This window comes from Sminthopsis crassicaudata, chromosome 5 (assembly GCF_048593235.1).
Source record: "Sminthopsis crassicaudata isolate SCR6 chromosome 5, ASM4859323v1, whole genome shotgun sequence".
Lineage (NCBI taxonomy): Eukaryota > Metazoa > Chordata > Mammalia > Dasyuromorphia > Dasyuridae > Sminthopsis > Sminthopsis crassicaudata.
Genome location: NC_133621.1, coordinates 192,417,398 through 192,436,504, shown reverse-complemented (window position 1 = coordinate 192,436,504; position 19,107 = coordinate 192,417,398). Strand labels below are relative to the sequence as shown.

At 35.4% G+C, this 19,107-nt stretch overlaps 1 protein-coding gene across 2 annotated transcripts; it reads left to right on the top strand.

The window, feature by feature from the left end:
- The first annotated feature begins 1,923 nt into the window (after positions 1–1,923).
- On the top strand, positions 1,924–18,804 carry TMEM52B (transmembrane protein 52B). 2 transcript variants are annotated; one of them, XM_074269197.1, is made up of 6 exons: positions 1,924–2,049; positions 2,455–2,601; positions 4,921–4,964; positions 9,475–9,513; positions 15,268–15,434; positions 17,616–18,804. In XM_074269197.1, exons 2-6 carry the CDS (start codon positions 2,548–2,550, stop codon positions 17,870–17,872), a joined length of 561 nt encoding a protein of 186 aa, XP_074125298.1. In that variant the 5' UTR covers positions 1,924–2,049; positions 2,455–2,547; the 3' UTR covers positions 17,873–18,804. The 2 variants fall into 2 exon arrangements, with proteins under 2 accessions (XP_074125298.1, XP_074125299.1); XM_074269198.1 differs by lacking the exon at positions 1,924–2,049 and adding an exon at positions 2,074–2,269.
- The last annotated feature ends 303 nt before the right edge of the window (positions 18,805–19,107 follow it).

Genomic DNA, 19,107 nt, shown 5'->3' with positions numbered 1-19,107 from the left:
ACCTCAAGGGCTTGCAAATCTAGTCAGTCAAGAAAGCCTCCCCTGGATAAATTCATTCTCTCTCTCCTAGTTTGTACTTGGATCTTATTTCACCCCCAGCTGAAAAGCTTATTCACTTTTATGTAGTCTTTGATGTATTCTACTCTGTGGAACTTCAATTTCTGTTTCCTCTTTTCTTCATATAAAGATCCATTTGTTATTACTATTTGCTTCTTTTGTGTCCCTAGCATTTGGAAATAATAGGCTAAACTAGAAAGTTTAAGCTAAGGAATGCTTCCCTTTATCAGAGAAGTGACTTTTGTTCTGAATCTATCAGACCTTTAGATTACAAAAAAATAGAGGACTAGCAGATACAATTCTAGCCTTATGCCCTTCTTTGAGACTGACAGAAATTAACTAGCCTCAGTGGTCCCAGACCTTTTGTGTATCTATACCGTGATATAGGTATAGTCCTCCTCCTGTTTTCCCCATAAATGAGCCAAATTTCAGATTATATCTATCCATTGCAATCCATAAGCTACTTCTACATTTTAGACAATTTATATAATATGTATATATATATATATATACATATTTGTAGGTGTGTGTATGTCTATATATATACATATATGTAATATATGTATATATGTGTGTATGTACACAAATATACATACATATACATACCTATGTCAGTATGTGGGGTGGGTGTGTACACACAGAACTAGGTAGTACATGAATAGAGTACTAGCTCTAGAATCTAGAAGACTCACTTCTAACCTCATTTGCTTACTAGCTGCATGACCCTGGGCAAGTCACTTAACCCTGTTTACCTCAGTTTCCTCATCTGTAAAGTGAACTTGAGAAGAAAATAGCCAAGAAAACCCCAAATGAGGTCACAAAAAAATCAGATACGACTGAAAATGACTGAACAACAACAAAATATCTAATAATCTACAACATACATAAGATAGGTATCCCCCTAAAAATAAATAATTGTAAATGTTTAATTAGGCATTTCTTTTCATATTTCCTTTCCACATTCTGTTTCTTTTCCACTTATCTTTTCTCTGGCAAAAACCATATATCCATTTATTTTGTATCTATGAATCGGACAGATATCTTGCTTACTTTATTTTTTTGTTTGTCTTCCTTATCATCAAGTACATGACTCCTGAGTATAAAAGAATGGACAAGTTCCAATGGTCTTGTGATGAAGAAAGCCATCTGCACCCAGAGAGAAGATAGTGGGAACTAAATGTGGACCACAACATAGTATTTTCACTTTTTGTTGTTGTTTGCTTACATTTTGTTTTCTTTCTCATTTTATTTTCCTTTTTGACCTGATTTTTCTGGAGCAGCATGATATTTTTGGAAACGGGTAGAGAAATTGCACATGTTCAACATATATTGGATCATTTGCTAGGGGAAGGGATGGGGAAGGGAGGGAAAAAATCAGAACACAGGATTTTATAGAGGTGAATGTCAAAAATTACCCATGTATATATTTCAAAAATAAAAAACTTTAATTAAAAAAAATGGAAAAAGATCATTGATGATTTCCTTTATGCCCATCATTGAGCCTTAGTCCTAGGGATTCATAAATAAAAAACCAATGTGCCTACAAGGAGAGAGGAAGATTCAGTGAGATATAGAATATGGAGACACCAGGGAGTAAACTGATGAAAACTTAATAGAAATAAATGTTTAATAAGTACTTGTTGAATGAATGAGTCCCTCATAAAGGATCTAATACAAGGCTCAGTCCTAGCAGTAGAATCTCAAACACTAATTCATAGACCAGCTGATTAACTGATCTGTTCTAAGTAGGGCTGGAGATTCTCAGTGAAGTGTAGAGTGCTACAGCAGGGATTCCTGATCTTAATCTTCACCTGGTCTGCCCTAGCTTGAGATGGTTTTCCAGACCATTTGACAATCTCTTCAGATATTCTTGAAGTTGAGGGTAAATGGTCCATAACCAGAAAGTTTCTGACTTCAGCTGCAGCAAAGGGAAACAATGCCATTAAAGAGGGGAATGGGAGGAGAGTGGTCACATGGGGGAGTAAGGTAAAGGTCAGTCCTGTCACTTTAATTTTCAGCAGTCTCTTTGGAAGGTTGTGGGGAAACAAAAGGAACATTACTGCTTTCTTAGGAAAAGGCTAGAATTGAGATTTTATAGTTTATTAGCAATCTATCTTTTGTTCTTCCCCAGCCAAGAAAACCAATACTTAGCAAAGATAACTGGTACAGAGTACAGATGGGTCCAACCTGAATCTTTTCTCATAAAAGGAAGGTGAGAAGAAAACAGAACTAGACAGAAAGGAGACAAGAAGCAGATGTGAGCAATAAAGGAGTAATAATCAGATCAAAGAAAGGAGAGAGAAGATATGAGAGTAAAAATAAGCTTAAAAAATAAACTTTGAAAGAGGAAACTGGGGAAATTTAGTTCATTTAAGTAGAGTGTCTCTTTCCTCATAGTCCTTAGGTCAAGGAGTATGAGATGGCCCAGGATTTTGAAAGAAGTCAGAAAGTAGATACTACATGAATCGGAAGAAATAGAAGCTCAGCACCATGGGCAACCATCTCCCAATTACGACTTTCTCCATTCTGGTGTATCTCTCCCAGGTGAGTCAAAGTGTGAGGAGGAAGATCCTCCACTTCCACACACATATACACATGGTTCTGTTGGGGAAAGAGGTTCAGTGTGGGAAAGAAGGGGCATAGAGACAGGACCTGTTTAGAAGAAAAACAGTAGGACCGTGGTGATTTTATAAAGGAGTATCATACATGTATGTCTGAGCATAATGAAAAACATAGTAAGAAATAGAAGTTACAATTTTCTTCGGTTCCGGAGGGACACAGGAAAGCTTATAATAGCTACAGGAATGTTCAAATTTTTCTTTTCCCTGGGATACATTAAGGATGAAGTTTTCTTACCGCATAGACACATATATACTATGTGATATATCAAGATCAGGTATACAGGGAAATTGCCCCTCTCTTAAACCCTTAATATGACTCTGATTCATACATTAAATAGACAATCCAAGATCTACAAGATAAAAAACTAGAGAATGGATTTGATCAATTGTTTACCTTCTCAATGAAGGGAGAAGTGAAGAAAAATAGTAGATAATTTGGAACTCAAATTTTTTTAAATGAAGTGTAAAAAATATTTTAACATGTAATTAGAGAAAATATAAAATATATTTTTAAATTTTAAGCATAAATTTGATCCCTTAAAGATTCTTTGGACTACTCAAATGCCTTCCACCTGGTTATATGTTGCAAGTTAGCCTAGAATTAAACTAGCTTTTTAGAAATGAGAGAATACGAAAAAATTCACTGGGTCATTTCTCTCCAAGGTTTCAGTTTAATATATAAGGAAAAATTTGAGTTGTAACAAAGGTCATTGAGAGGAAGATGGAGAATAAGACTGAAAATATTAATTCATAGCAGAATTTTTAGAGGGTTGGGTGCTAGCCTTTTTGCTTGCTATTTATGAAATGGCATTAGTGTTCTACTCATTTTTTTCTCTTAGTCACTAATGTGTTTTTGTACCTATTAAGCACAATTGATCTTTATTGATCCTATAAAAGGATCCAATTTAATTTAAAAATAAATATATAAAAGTCCTAGTAATGAGAGTTGTGAGCAGGTACTCTGGGCTGAAAGGTACATGTACAGGGTGATGTGACAACTGGGCGGAGCAGACCATTCAAGAGTAAAGGGGTATAAATAAAACGTGGCCCAGGAAGAATTGTTTGTTACTGGTATAGTCATATGAATAACAGAGATAGATAGATAGATAGATAGATAGATAGATAGATAGATAGATAGATAGATAGATAGATAGACAGACTGAAAAAGATTTAATGTGTTCACTTTATTCAGGGCACTGTACTAAGTACCAAAGATACATATTAATGTGAGCAAGACAGTCTTGCCCTCAACAATTGTCAAATTCTAATAGAAGAAAGATAACACTTTAAGTTTTGGAAAGGGGAGAAAGGATTGGAAAGGAGATGATCAAGAAGTGATGGGACAAGTTAAAAGTTTACCTATTGAAGACAGAGGATTGAAGTAAGAAGTACTAGAGAGATAGCAGAAGCTATATAGCCTTAAGGAAGCAGGTGAAGAAAAGAATGTTTAAGAGTAACTTGGAGCCATAGGCAACTCTGAGCCATGGCAGAAGGAAGTGGAAGCCCTAATGGTGGAGTTGAAAAAGTGTTTTTGCAGGCACCAGGAGAAGCTGAACAGCAGAGAAGCAAGTCCAGATTTCCACTTTACTGTGTTAGCATTCTAGACAATCTTGTCATATGGGACTATTTAGGACCTGGAGAGAAAGGTTCTTGATGAAATAGGCTCTTGGAAGTTTCTATTGCCTTGTGACCTTTATTGCTCTAGCCTGTGCCCTTGTTAGTCTGAATGCTGAATGTCTGCAGGTGATCAGAGAGTTCTTTAAAAGAGAGTTAAGGAGGAGAGGATTTGAGGTTTCTTAGAAATTCTCTTGAATTGAAGGTACACTTCAGCCTGAGAGATTTTTTTGAGACTCACTAAAACACACCTGGGTCTTCATGTCAGATTGTCAGATCCTCAGACATCAGTGTTACAATCTACAAAAAAAAGAATATCACTCAGTCACCAGGCTTTGATATACTTTTCCTTAACCATCACCACTGTCATGACCAAAATGGGAGAAGTTTTGCACCAATTGATTCACACTCCTTTGCCTGGTCCTCGTATTTCTGAAAAGGGAATGAACAGATTGATTTAAACCTCTGACTTTAGAACACAGTGAAGCTGACTGGCCCACAACTGGATCGAATTGTTCTCTTATCAGTGGAAGAAACAGGTCCCAGAAGAAGGGGAAGGAAACAACAGGTATAAGTGGACTATATATCAGAGCAGGCTACAATCATGTGTTCCTTTCACTTTTTATAGCTTCCTTGGATGACATGTGAAGAGAACTGTGTGAATTCTGAGCAGTGAGTATCTGAATCTCCAAACCCATTTCCCAAGGAAGGAGGGACAAAGGTTGAGCCAGGAGCAGAGGACAAGAAGTTGGGAGATGTAGGGGATTTCCCTGTCTTTGTTATTCTTAGGATAGGTACTAATTGAGGAAGGTGGATGGTACAGTGGATAGAGTCTTCCTGACTCTGCTTCAAATACAGCCTCAGACCCTAGGGTCTGACCTTGCTTGCCTCAGTTTCCTTATCCATAAAAGAGCTGGAGAAGGAAAGACAAACCACTCCAATATCTTTACCAAGAAAACCCCAAATGGAGTCACAAAATCTCAGACACTACTAAAAGAACTTAACAAGAATGAAGCCCTAACCTTCAGACATAACAGATAATTTCAGAAGCAAAGTTGTATATCATCACTATCCTAAAGATTCCAAACCAGCATTGCTCACAATGTTATTCTCAAAACTAGACTCCCTATCCATAAAAGTAAAATTAATCTTAATTAATGTAGAATGCAATCATAGTAGCTTGTGATACACTCCTTTTTATATGCTTTTGTAAATTATCCAACATCCACATTGGGCTATATTTAGATATAATCCCTGGCTACAAATAGATTTATCTCTAGAATTTCCTAAGTACTACTAGCATCTCCTATTATATTTTCCAATGTATTCATTTATTTCTCAAACATTTAGCAAATACTTAGTGTGAAGGTGTTATACTTGAAGTTAGAGGTCTGAATTCAAATTCTATCTCTGACACTGTAGGTTCCTGGGTAGTTTACTACTTTATGGGGTCAAGCAGCTCTCTAAGATCTGCATAGTAATGGTTCAATGGAAGCATAAAACTGTTTGCTAGATGCTTAAGAAGATATATAAATACAGTACTAGGTCCTTCATCTCATAGCCTTTAAATACATTCATAGTGATCTATTTAATATAATTATGCTCTTATCTTCCTTGATGTAATTTTGTAAGTTTTCTCTGACTTCTCCAGCCCATACTGATCTCTTCCTTCTATGAACTCCTCTTACATTTTAGCTAATACTCACAGCTTAGCATTTAATTGTTTTTCTAAATGACAATATAGTTAGTTCTATTTTCCCAGCTACATCATAAATACCTCGAATATAAGAATCATGTCTTTTTTGACACTTATTTTCTCTTAAATTAATAATTAAAGTTGATATTTAAGTCATGCAACAACCTTGTGAATTAATCTCACTTCACAGATGAAGGAATCAAGGCACAGTGAGGTTAATAAAGGAAGTCAGAGCAGTACAGTCAGAAAAAGTGCTGTTCCTGGTGTCACAGGAGCTGAGTTTAAATGGGTTTCCTTGAGAACCTCTTTGCGCCCAATTTCTTCTATAAAATGAGGATTTGAACTAGATGAGTCTAAGGTTCCTTCCGTCCCCAGAACTTGAGTCCTTTTGACCCAAGTCAATAAAATGTCTGAATTGGGATTTTAATCCAACTCTTTCTTTATCTAGATATCTTTGATACTCAATCCCATTTTATCTTTACACCAACATCCCCTCATTCTATCTTTAACTTAGCACAATTTCTATTCCATGAATATTTAATAAGCTGCCATGTCTATAGAACACAATGTTATGCTTTGGTGAGAAGAAACCAAAAAATTTAGATAAAGCATTATGTCTCTGTCTTCACAAAGCTTACAATTGAGGAAAACATAAAGTGCTATACATAATATTAACATAAGACTGCTAAACAGGTACAAAATATAATGGGGAGGAAGTGGGAAGTGATATTTGAGTTGGATTTTAATGGATAAAGAAAAAAATGAAAGAGAAATGAGGTGGAAAAAAAGGGACAGAAAGGGATGGGGAGGGAAAAAGAGTGAGACAGAGGGAAAGAGGGGGGGAAATGAGGGAGAGGAAAGGAGAGAAAAGAAGAGAGTAATAAAGATTGAGATGAAGGAAGAGGGAGGAAGAGAAGGAGAAACAGAGACAGGAGAATGTAAGAGAAAGAGATATAAGAGAAGAGGTGGAAGGAAGGGGCAGAGAGAAACAAAGTCATGTTTAATTCTTTTGTGATTCCATTTGGGATTTTTTTTTTTTTTTTTGGTAAAGATACTGGAGTGCTTTGCCATTTCTTTCACTAGATCATTTTATAGATGAGGAAACTGAAACAAAGACAGTTAAGTGATTTGCCCAGTTGGAGAAGACTGGGGAGCTAGCTGAGTGGAACAAGAAGTTAGCAAACATTTATAAATACTTATTATGTACCAAGTACAATACTGATGATTGAAAATACAAAAGAAAAAAAGGGGCACAAGTCCCTATTCTCAAGGTGTTCAGAGTTTAATGGAGGAAGAAAAGGAAATATGTAAACAGTTATGTGCAAACTAGAAATACACAGGATAAATTGGAGATCATTTCTGGGTGAAATCACTAAGATAAAGAAAAGAGGGATTGAGAAAGGCTTCTTGTAGAAGGTTGGATGTTAATTGAGACTTGAAAGAAGTCAAGAGATGCAGGAAATGAAAAGAGAGAGAATTCCAGGCATGGAACATTAGTTCAGTGCATGAAAATTCATGGAGTTGGAGGATAGAACATCATGAGTGGGGAAGAACAAAGAAATCAGTGTCACGAGATCATGGACTATGTGAAAAGAAGTGAAGTGTAAGACCAGAAACGTGGGAAGGGACCAGGTTGTAAAGTTCTTTAAAAGTCAAATAAAGGATTCTATGCTTGAACTTAGATAATATAGTCTATTGAATTTACGTAGGGAGGGACTGACAGTCAGATCTATACTTTAGGGAGATCACTTTGATAGTTGAGTGGACAGATCATAGAAGATGAACTGGAATGGGGATAGCCTTAAGATAAGGGGAACAGACAGCACTGCATTAGAATAATCCAGTGCAGAAAAGTGTTGTTTTGGAACTGGAGTGAGACAACTCACACAGGATTCTTTTTAAGTCAAAGCTTTATTTCACCAAACCAGTCAGGCCAAATAGCATGGGTAACTGATCGGCAATTAGGTTCATGGGCAAAAAAGCTTATATACCATAATTCTGGCTCTAAGCCATGTTAAAAATGTTAAGTTGGCTATAGAAATATAGAAGTTGTTAGAAACAGTATTTTTTAAGAGTAAAATAGCTACAGGTCCCACTGAAAACAGAAATAGTTAAAACATCAATCTGGTTGATTAACAAATAGTTAAAACAACAATCATTCGGGAAGTGTTCTTTTTCCTACTTCTTTAATGGGGTGCAACATGTCACCCACACAATCACAAAGTGATAAAGACCTTACTGGGCCAGTGTCAGAGGATAAAAGGGGGTCCATAGAAAGAATATTATTGGTGTAGACTCAACAGACATTGGCAATAGAGAAGAGATGATGAAAGAGGAACAAATTTAGGATAACACCTAGTGAACTGGGGTGACTATGGTACCCTCAACAATAATAGGAAAATTAGGAAGAAGAGAAGCTTTAGTGGAAAGGTGGAGGAGTTCAATTTTGGACTTAAATTTAGTTTATCTATGGGCTATCTAGTTCAAGGTGTGACAATTATCTGCAGAGAGAGATAACTGGATCTCTGGGTACTGATGAGATTAAGTGAAGTAGTATAGAGGGAAAAGACAAGAAGGTTCAATACAGAGCCTCAAAGGAAATCCACGGGTAGCTCACATGACCTGGCTAAAAATCTAGCAAAAAAAAGACTAAGAAAAAGGGATCAGACTCCTCTGAGAAGGAAGCAGTATCACGAAGATATAAGCAGAGAGTAATTAAGAATTTTCCGTGGCTTCAGAGAGGCCAAGAAGGATAAGGACTGAGAAAAATTAGATTTGATCATTGAGATCACTAAGAATCTTGAAGAAAGTAGTTTTAATTGAATGAAATAAAATGCCAAACTACAAAGTCAAGGGAATTAGAGAAAACAAAATAGAAGCATTGAGTATAGAAGACTTTCTCAAGTTTAATCAGAAAATGGAAGAAATATATAAGAGGAAAAATAAAAGTTAGATTTAGTGAGGGATTTTTTTAAGGATAGAAGAGAGTTGAACATGTTTGTGAGCAATAAGAAAGTAACCGACAGATTTAAGATTAAGAAAATAGTGGGAATGATAGAGAGGGGAAAATCTGGGGGAAAAAAAAAAAAGAGTAAATGGACTCAAGAGTACATCTAGAAGGGCAGATACTTATTAGATATGTCATCTTGGGCATGTCATTTAATCTTGACTGCCTTGCCACTCCTACCCCAAAATTGCATGTAGAGGAGTTAGCCTTAGCAGGGAGGAGGACTATCTGGTCATATAAATCAAGAATGAAGAAGGAAATGGTGTCAGAACCACATTATAAAGTGTGGCTGCAGATTAAATCAAATTAAAGGTTTTCTTTAATAGAGGACATTAATTACATGAATTATATCATTTCTCCTTGATACCAACTTTATAATAAGCTTTCCCTATATAATAACTATATAACAAATACATAACTATATAATAATTTTTTCACTATTTTCACTATGTGACCTGATCTTTCTGCTTCATCACCAGTTGTCTGACCACCGACTGGGTCCATCTCTGGTACATCTGGTAAGTTGCCAAAGAAAATTCTCCAGCAAGCTACCCTTATCAACATTTATTGGTCTTAGGGATATTTTATAAATTTCTAATGCCATTATAAGTTTCTAATGGAAATAATGCATCTTTATAGAGATTGGGCACAGTATAAAACATGTTTCTCATATACTGGTAAGGAAGGTAATTTAAATCCTCATTTTATAGGTAAGGTAAATGAAACTCAAAAAGGTTAAGTATATAGATATAGATATATTCAGACCCACACAGATAAGAGTTGAAGCTAGGATTTGAATTAGGTCTCCTAACTTCAAATCCTATGTCAATAATATTTGAAATATTATTTCTACTATACCATATAGATCTAAATGCAGAGGCCTAACAGAATGACATTAAATAGACTCTTTAGATTACCATTGTGACTTCTCATTTAAATAAAATTTCCTTTCTTGAATATAACTTATGTGACTATACCTGACAAAGCTTTCGATGTAAAAAGATCAAATGGTATCAGCAAGCTGTGGTCTGAGGACCAAATCCAACCTGCCACCTGTTTTTGTAAAGCCTGTGAACTAAGAATAGGTTTTCCATTTTTAAATGCAATAAAACTATTTTGAAATATAAAAAACATTCTTGGTATGCAAGTACAAAAATAGACAATGATAGACTATAGTACTTTTAGTAGATTAGGAATTAATAGAATGATGTGACACCTAAAGTTGTCATTAATGATTTGATATGGACTTGGAAGGATAATGTTAGGTGCACGTCACAAATCTGTCCTGCATCTTGTGCTATTAAAAGTTTTTCATCGATGACCTGAATAAAGATATGTGTAGCATGCTTATAAAATTCATAAAAGACCACAAAATTAGGAGGGAAAGTTAATTTACCTCACATGTAAAGTTAATTTTCTGAATCCAACTTTATAAATTTTATTTTAAAACTTTCTATTTAGTCTTATCAAATTTAATTTTATTGGGTTTAGTCCAATGTTGTATCTTATCGAGATTTTTTTAAATTTTGACTTTGTAATCTAAGCTCTGTTTTCTCCCTAAGCTTTGTGCTATTTGCAATTTTGATAAGAATGTCTACCAAAGTCATTGTTAAAAATGGCCCACAGCCCAAGACTAAGTTTGTGAAATATCAGCCACTAAGCTACACTACCTCTCTTTCTTATAAATTTAATAGACAAGAGATTAATAGAAATAACTGTAAAAATCTTAGCACATGATTTCAAAAATCAATTTTAATAAGTATAAAATGAGCAGGACAGTAGGACTAAAAAGACATTATCTTCAGAAGAGATGGAGGTTACAAGTTCCTTATGAGACAATAATGAGATATATGATGCCTAAAAAAGCTAGGGCAATCTTGGGTTTCATTACTGTGTCTAGGAATGAGAAAGCAGTAGTTTTGGTGTGTTTTGCTTTGATTGGACCAAATATGGAATGTTATAAACCTAATTTATGAAGGACATTAACTGAAAAATATCCAGAAGAGAATTACCAAGATGACTTAGGGACTTAAAAGATCATTCCAAGTAAAAATCCACTAAAGGAACTGAGAAAGTTTTGTCCAGAGTTGCAGTATGTCTGTCAACAGCCATTATTAAGTATTCACTTTGTGCCAAGGAAATAAAAAAGAAGGCAAAAAACATGGTAGGGAGATAGGTGACACAATTTGGAAAGGGCTAGGCTTGGAGTCAGCAAGATTTGCATTCAAATTCAGTCTCAGATACTAACTGTGATCCTGAGCAAATCATCTTACCTCAGTTTGCCTCAGTTTCCTCATCTGTAAAAAGAGAAAAATAATAGTACCTACCTTCCAGGATAATTATGAAATTAAGATGAGATAATATTTGCAAATCACTTTATAAACCTTAAAACATGCTACTATTATTAAAAATATCATCCCTACCCTAAAGGAACAAAAATGCTAATAGAAAAAAATTCACAAAAAACTACAAATGTAAGGCTGTATATAGTGTAAATTGATAGAAATTTCAAAAGGAAGACATAGAACAGGAAAGAGTTTCAGCAAAAGGTGGGGTTCTTGATGAGTTCTGAAGGAAACCAGGGTAATTGGGTATCAGAGGTGATATGTTGAGCATTCCAAGCACAGATGATATTCAGTGAAAAGGCATGAAATCTGGAGATAGCATTACATATTCAAGGAATAGCAAAAAGGTCAATATCACTACATCACAACTGGAAATCCCACAAACTCTCTGAAGATCAGTAAGATGTAAGAAGACTAGAAAGGTATGAAGGGATAAGGTTTTGAAGGGCTTTAACAGCCAAACTGATACTTTTACATTTTGTCCTGGAGATAGTAGAAAGCCATTTTAATTCTTGATTGAAGTAGTAACATTTGTTGTTGAAGAAGTAACATAAACTTAAACTTCAATAAAATCACTCTAGCCATGAGTAAAGGGATGGATTAGAATGGGGAGGAGATAAGACAAGATCAAACAGAAGATTATTGAATATTCAAGGCATAAGGAGAAGATGGCCTGAAACAAGGTCAAAGTGTGTGGGTAGAGAAAAGGAAATGCAGGGATAGCTAGATGGCACAGTGAATAGAGCACTGGCCCTGGAATCAGGAGAACCAGAATTCAAATCCAGACTCAGACATTAACTCTTATTGCCTGTGTGACCCTGGATGAGTCACTTAACCCTAATTGCCTTAAAAAAAAAAAAAAGACAATTCAAAATAAGAAAAAAAGAACAAGAAAAGGGATATGTATAAGAGATGTTGTGAAGATAGAAAATTCAGCAATATGATAAAGAGATAAGCTCAAAAAAAAAGGCCTTTTCTTGTGGCAGATATCAAAGCTCCCAGAAGGTCAACCAGAATCAAGAATGATAACTGATCATACTCCATGGGCTAACTCCTATAGCCAATCAGTCCTCAGTGTACTTATGATAAATATCATTATATATTTTTATTTTATTAATATTTTATATTATAAATGAATATTCTATATTATATATAATATTTTAGAGGAAAAAATCACTAACATTAATATTTTTATCATGGAATCCCAAATGGTTCCCAATGGGAAATGTTCCTTTACTGCCTTCTTTTTCCAATACCCATTATCCCAAAAGGGAAGCTGGTAACCCAGTTTTGATAAGAGTGCTAGGCCAGGAATAAGGAAAGAAAATCTTACTTTGAAGATAAAACAATAACAAAAGTTCAGTCATTTTGATCCAACACCGCAAGACACACTTTCCCTTATGCTACCTCAATCTTCTGCAGAGAGTGGACTCACGCAACACAATTCCCACATAACATTGAGCCTGTTTGGTTCATGTTTAGCTGTGACATGACTCTGGATGAATCCTTACTGCAGCTATGCTAAGTGGGGTCATGGAAGTCACTTCTAAAGACACTCCTTGCTTCTCCAGGGCATCATTGCTTGAATTGGCTACAAAACTGACAGTAAGACACCAGGATGCTCCTTTCCTCTCTCCTAAAATGAAAGAACAAATGAATATTTACAGGCAAAAAATCCAGGTCCATTTTCATAGAATCACAGGGTGGCTTCAATAGGGAAGGCCTAAGGTCTCTCTCCTCCCAGCATTTCTTTCAGTGGAAGCCATCAGCAGAGGATTTGTAAAAGAAACACGGAGAACATAGCGTAGGAAAAAATGGCCCAAGAGACTAGGTGGAGATTGCTTCAGTCCCTTTTGAAGATACATATCAGTTCTAGATACTCAGCCAATCATAACAGACTACAGGGTTCACTGAAAAATGTCTATATATGCTCCCCAGGCACCAAATTTCATGTCATAACAATTCTCCTGGAAAGTTTCCTCAATCATTTCAATCCAGCTCCTAAGAAATTAGTGGTCAAATTTGTAGTTATATTAACATAAGTTATTGGAATTGTAGATCCATAATTCTACTTGAGCAGTACTATGCCAGGTATTTTGTGTATACACCACATGTATACACCAGTTCATGAAATCTATAATAAATTCCACATATTCCTTTCAAAATAATCCTGCTTTCTTTGTTACATTCTGAACTTCTTTCTATTCTCTTTAAAATATTTTTTTTAAAAATGTTTCATGTATCTTTTTCAATGGCATCACTATTGCTTATCATCCCTCCACCCCCTTACATTAAAGAACAGAGGGGAAAGAAGAGAACCTTTTAACAACAACAACAACAACCAAAAAAAATAAATAAATAAATAAAAAAAAAAGATGTATGACAAATTCACACAGAGGCCATGTCCAAAAATGAAGGCCTCTTTTCACATCCTGAGTCCATAAACTCTCTGAAAGAGAGGTGATAGCATGTTTCACCATAGATGGAAATGTAGTTGGTCATTGCTTTGATCAGAATATTTAAGTCTTTCAAAGTTGTTTTATTTTTCAATATTGTCCTCAGTGTATAAACTGTTCTTTTTGTGCTCACTTCACTCTGCCTCTATTCCTACTTCCCAAGATTCTTTGCAAATATTTTTCATCATTTTTATATCACAATAATATTCTATTACATTCATATGTCATAATTTTTTCTCATATTTTTTTTTCCTTCTTGTCAAGTGCAAATCCATTATCTATTCTTGCTCCCTATTTTCCCCAGGCAATGGATTTATTTGTTTGCTATGTCCTGCTACAACAAATTTCATGCTCAATATGTTAGAGACCTAATGGACCTTTTCTGCTGGAACTCTGTCTTCCCAGAAATCAGCCGGAGTCTTTATTCTTGATCTTTTACGGTCAAGGTTAGGGGGTTAGGTCTAGCAATCTCACACACACCTTCCTCCCTCAAATGCCTCAAGAGACTGACCCAGTGTCAGTGTCTCAATTTCCTCTTCCTCCTCCTACTCCTCCCACACACATCACTTCTCTCTCTTTGTCCCACCAATCAAGTCAGCACAGAACAGCTGGGGAGGGTCAACCTTCAAACAAGTTAATAGGGAACTGTCCAATTGGCAATTAGTCTCATGTGCTTCATTATCCAAGTGCATTTGCTCAGTTCTAGCCCTTTACACTTTTCCTAAATGCTATTCTTTTTCTGTGCATAGAAATGATTGTGGAAACAGTCATTTTAATCCAGCTCCTAAGAGATTAGTGGCCACATCTATAGTCATATTAACTAAATTATTGGAATTGTAGATCCATAACCGATCCATTCTCAATTAACAAAAGAGCAGGTCAGAAATCCTTACTACAGACAGCTGAGCCAGGTAACTATGTATTGGAGAGACGTCACCCATTTCCAGGGAAGAGAAAGGTTTTATTTTAGTGTGCTACAACATTGTCCCAGGGTGCTAGGTGGTACAGTGGATTGTGTTCCAAGCCTAGAGCCAGGAAGACTTATTTTTTTTTAGTTCAAATCTAACTTCATACACTTAGTAGCTATTAAACCAGTTTGACTTAGTTTCCTTATCTGTAAAATGAGATGGAGAAGGAAATGTCACACCACTCCAGGATCTTTGCCAAGAAAACTCACAAAGAGTCAGACATGATTAAATGGACTGAATAACAACAAACATACCCCCTATAAACCACTCTCAGTTATTTTAATAATTTTAACATCAGTATGGTGATGTGATTTTGCTCTCTGTCTCATAAAGAATGAAAGCATTAGGAAGCTGAAATCAAAGCAATTTGGGGTAGAATATATTTTTTAGGTCCTTCTGAAAAACATGGAAACAAGGAACAAATGTATACATATTGATATATAAATTTGGATTTAGAGGTATGACCACTCACATAATTTTCCCTTGTATCCTGCCCTTCATAGGCTGCTGGTGGTGATTGGTGGGCTATTCCTTTTATGTGGACTGACCTCAGTCTGTCTCCGCTGTTGCCTCAGTCGACAGCAGACAGGAGAAGAGGTGGGACCCCCACCATATGAAGTGACGGTCATTGCTTTTGACCATGACAGCACCCTTCAAAGCACCATTACTTGTGAGTACATTCACAGAGTCATGCAGGGGGAACCAAGAAAGGAAAACACTTGAAAAATGGTAGGCTAAACTGTAGACTTCAGGGATGTTCTGAGCAGATATGCTTTCTCAAGAACACAGAATTATTTAATTCTGATTTATTTGTAGATTATTTGTAGGGAAAGTAAGAGGCAGATATCCAAAAGAGAGGATTTTCTTCCCATATTAAGAAACCTAAAGAATCTATCATTGGGGGCAGAGAGATAAGAGGAGAATCAGGATTTTTTTTAGTATGGTAATGGTAATCTATGAAGAAAATGTCCTTGATATGGCAAAGGGATCACAGAAGATTCTTAAAAGAATATATCTTTTAAAATATGTTCCTCAATTACATCTACTCATCCCGACATTCTATTATTATCTATTGCTATCACCAAAAGATATTTTGTGGAAACATTTGATTATCCTTCATAAAAATTTCAAAATGTTAATGATGACCCTACTTTAAAATGTTCCTAACTTCTACTGAAGGTATAATTAGAGATCTATCATGCAAGCATTCTTTTGTCTTCATGAAACCTACATGTGTTTTCAATCTGTACCACCTCTAAGGAGTGCTACATTTTAAAATTTTACTATAGCTAGTGGATTATTATGCTCTCCCTGAAATCAATAAAATCTGAGTTCAAATTCTGCCTCAGAAACTTAGTAAGTATGCCGCTAGGCAAGTCATTTAATTTGAATTTGTCTTAGTTGCCTCATCAGAAAAATGGGGATAATAACAGTATCTACTTCCTAAGGCTGTTGAGGAGATAAAATCATGTAATATTTTTAAAGTGCTTTACAAAACCTGAAAGTGCTATAGAAATTCCAGTTAGCATCATCATCATTATTATTGTCTATTGCATAAAATACACTTTTTCTTTTTCCCTAAAATCTATCTTTCAAAATATGAGGAGTATACTCCCCTACTTTCTTTGTTCTCATCTTTGGTGAATAAGTCCATATTTCTATTATCCAAACCCTTCAAAGTTTTATAGATTTTAATGATACCTTCTTCTAATAAAAGTTGAAAAAGTTTATTTTTCTTGACTGAAGAATTCTATATTTTTAAAGTGCTTTACAAAACCTGAAAAGGTTAATGCTAGCTAGCATCATCATTACTATTATTATCCACTGTATAAAATATACCTTTTCTTTTTCCAAAAATCTATATCTTTCAAAATATTCGATGAATATGTCCATATTCTTATAACCCAAACCTCTTCACAGTTTTATAGATTTTAATGATATCCCTTTTTAATAAAATTTGAAAAAGGTTTATTTCTCTTTACTGAAGAATTCTGTATTTTAGTCTATTCTTTCTAAAATACTTTTATCCTTATAATGCCTTTTTGTTAGGTCAGAGTTCTGTTTAAAGCTTCAGCAACAGAAACAAATATAGTTCTATCAATAAAAATACATTTCCATCTCCTATGTTTCTGCATCCTGAGGACACCAGGCCTCTCCATATTATTTGCAACTGAAACCTCCTGTAAACATCTCACCCATGAGAATGTTAACTCCTTGAAAGCAGGAGTTGTCTTATTTTTCTTATGTCTCCTATGCTTATCACAGTGCTTTGTATGTAATAAATACTTAATGAGAACCTTTTCATCCATTCACTCATTCCTTCCTCAATTTTATGACTATCTTTCCCAAAATTCAGTGATCAGCAGTGGAATCAATACTACAGGACTAAAAATTTTTGTATAGTTTTTTTTTTTTTTTTTTTTTTTTTTTTTTATCCCTAGTGAAAGCTGTAGAAACTAAGTTTTTATACTGAAGCAGAACAGTATGAAAGGCATAAAAAGATGTCAGGTAGGAAAAAAAAAAAGATGGGCAAAGAACTGTGTAAATGAGTTCATCAAAAGATTTCTAAGTATATCAGGAAGGAGGAGTTAGTTGGTCAAAGGGCAGTGGGACCAGAAAAGCCGAGAAGGATAAATCCAGGGTATCAGAATAATTGGATTTTCAAAGAGGGAAGGAAGATGCCTCTTGATCAGAAATCTAGGGATTATGGGAAAGGGTATAAGGGCATGAGGGTTGGTGGTCATACTTTGCATATTTGCAGAAAAAAAGATAACCTAATATACTGAGGTCAAGATCTGTTTTTCAAGCATGGTTCCCATGCTCTAGCTCTCTCTTTCTTTTTCTCTGACAGCTCTTCAATCAGTCTTTGGCCCAGCAGCCCGTAGGATTTTTGCAGTAGCTCACTCTCACAACCCTGTGCAGATACCTTCTTTGTCTTCAACCCTGGAGACGCCGCCAGGCTATGAGGAAGCTCTGCATATGAGCCGCTTCACAGTGTCCAGATGTGGGCAGAAAGCTCCTGATCTGGCTCCAGTACCTGAAGAGAAGCAACTACCCCATGGGGAGAAGGATGTTCCCCAACAACATGTGGAGGACACCTCCAATTAACAATCTTCTGGGATATGAGAACCAGGCATAGCACTTGAAACACCTCTGTCTCACATGGAGTCCCTAGGATAGCTATTCTGGGTTCAAGGTAGTCTGTGGGTCTGTAGCCACTAAAAACTCTAACTTTTGAGCCTCTTTCAATATGTTTACTTCTTTCTCTAGTCAGTCAGAAGACACAATTGGTTCAAAACAAAGACATTTAGTGAAATAATGTAGTCATAAAAATCAAAATAGAACATTCCTTCCCATAAATCTAGAGAATACTCTCCCACAAAGATACTCACTGGTATGGTGGTGGGACATGGGCACAAGAGGGGCACACACTTGGAGAATATGTTGCTAAGAACTGCATGTGGAGGACCAAATCACCTCCAGAGCTTTAGGATCACAAGTGTCTTCTGTTGAAGTCATCCAGTTTTTCTCATTGCTCTTGTTCCTTGATTGCTCCTCCTGGATTGAATCTCTACTAGGTGTATTTTTCTGCTAGTCCCTGATAGTTTTGCAAAGATCTATGAACATGTAGTACCACCTGGGGAATGCTTTTCTGCTATCCATTGATCTAATGTTGACTTCTAGGTATAATAATCTCTGTAAGACATTCTCTCTGCTCCCAGTTTCTAGGTTTCTTTTCTTTTAAGTTACTTGATAGCCATCTCTACTCTCACTTATGATATAGTGGCTTGAATCTCCCCCTACTAAGAGCATAGCAAATGAGCTTTAGTCAAAGCCATAACACTTTACTAGCAAAAGGCAAACAGAATGCCTCTAGACTGATTAAGTCTTTTTTCTTTTGTAAAAATTTATTTTTAATTTATGGAATAAAACAAGCATTTTCATAACAAAATATAATAAAGTTGATTGCACATGAAACTGCAAATTTTTATGTACAACTTGCTATTCCCTTCAAATATATAATAAAGTTATCATGTAAATTTCTTTTTTTTCCTTTTGTCCTTCCCTCCCTTTCTTCATCCTAGAGATGATACAGATACACACATATGTATACATATGTATATGTGCGTGTGATCTTAATTAAGGAGTTTATAGATTAAACTAAGATCACATATGTCAATGTAATATAAAATATATAATATCACAGTTACAGTTAGTGACCAAGTACATTGATTTCATGCAAAAACATATGGTAAGCATCCATAGCAATAGTATATGTGTAACATTGCATAGCAACATATGTAGCACTGATAGAATTATATTAAACAATAAGCTTGCAAGGA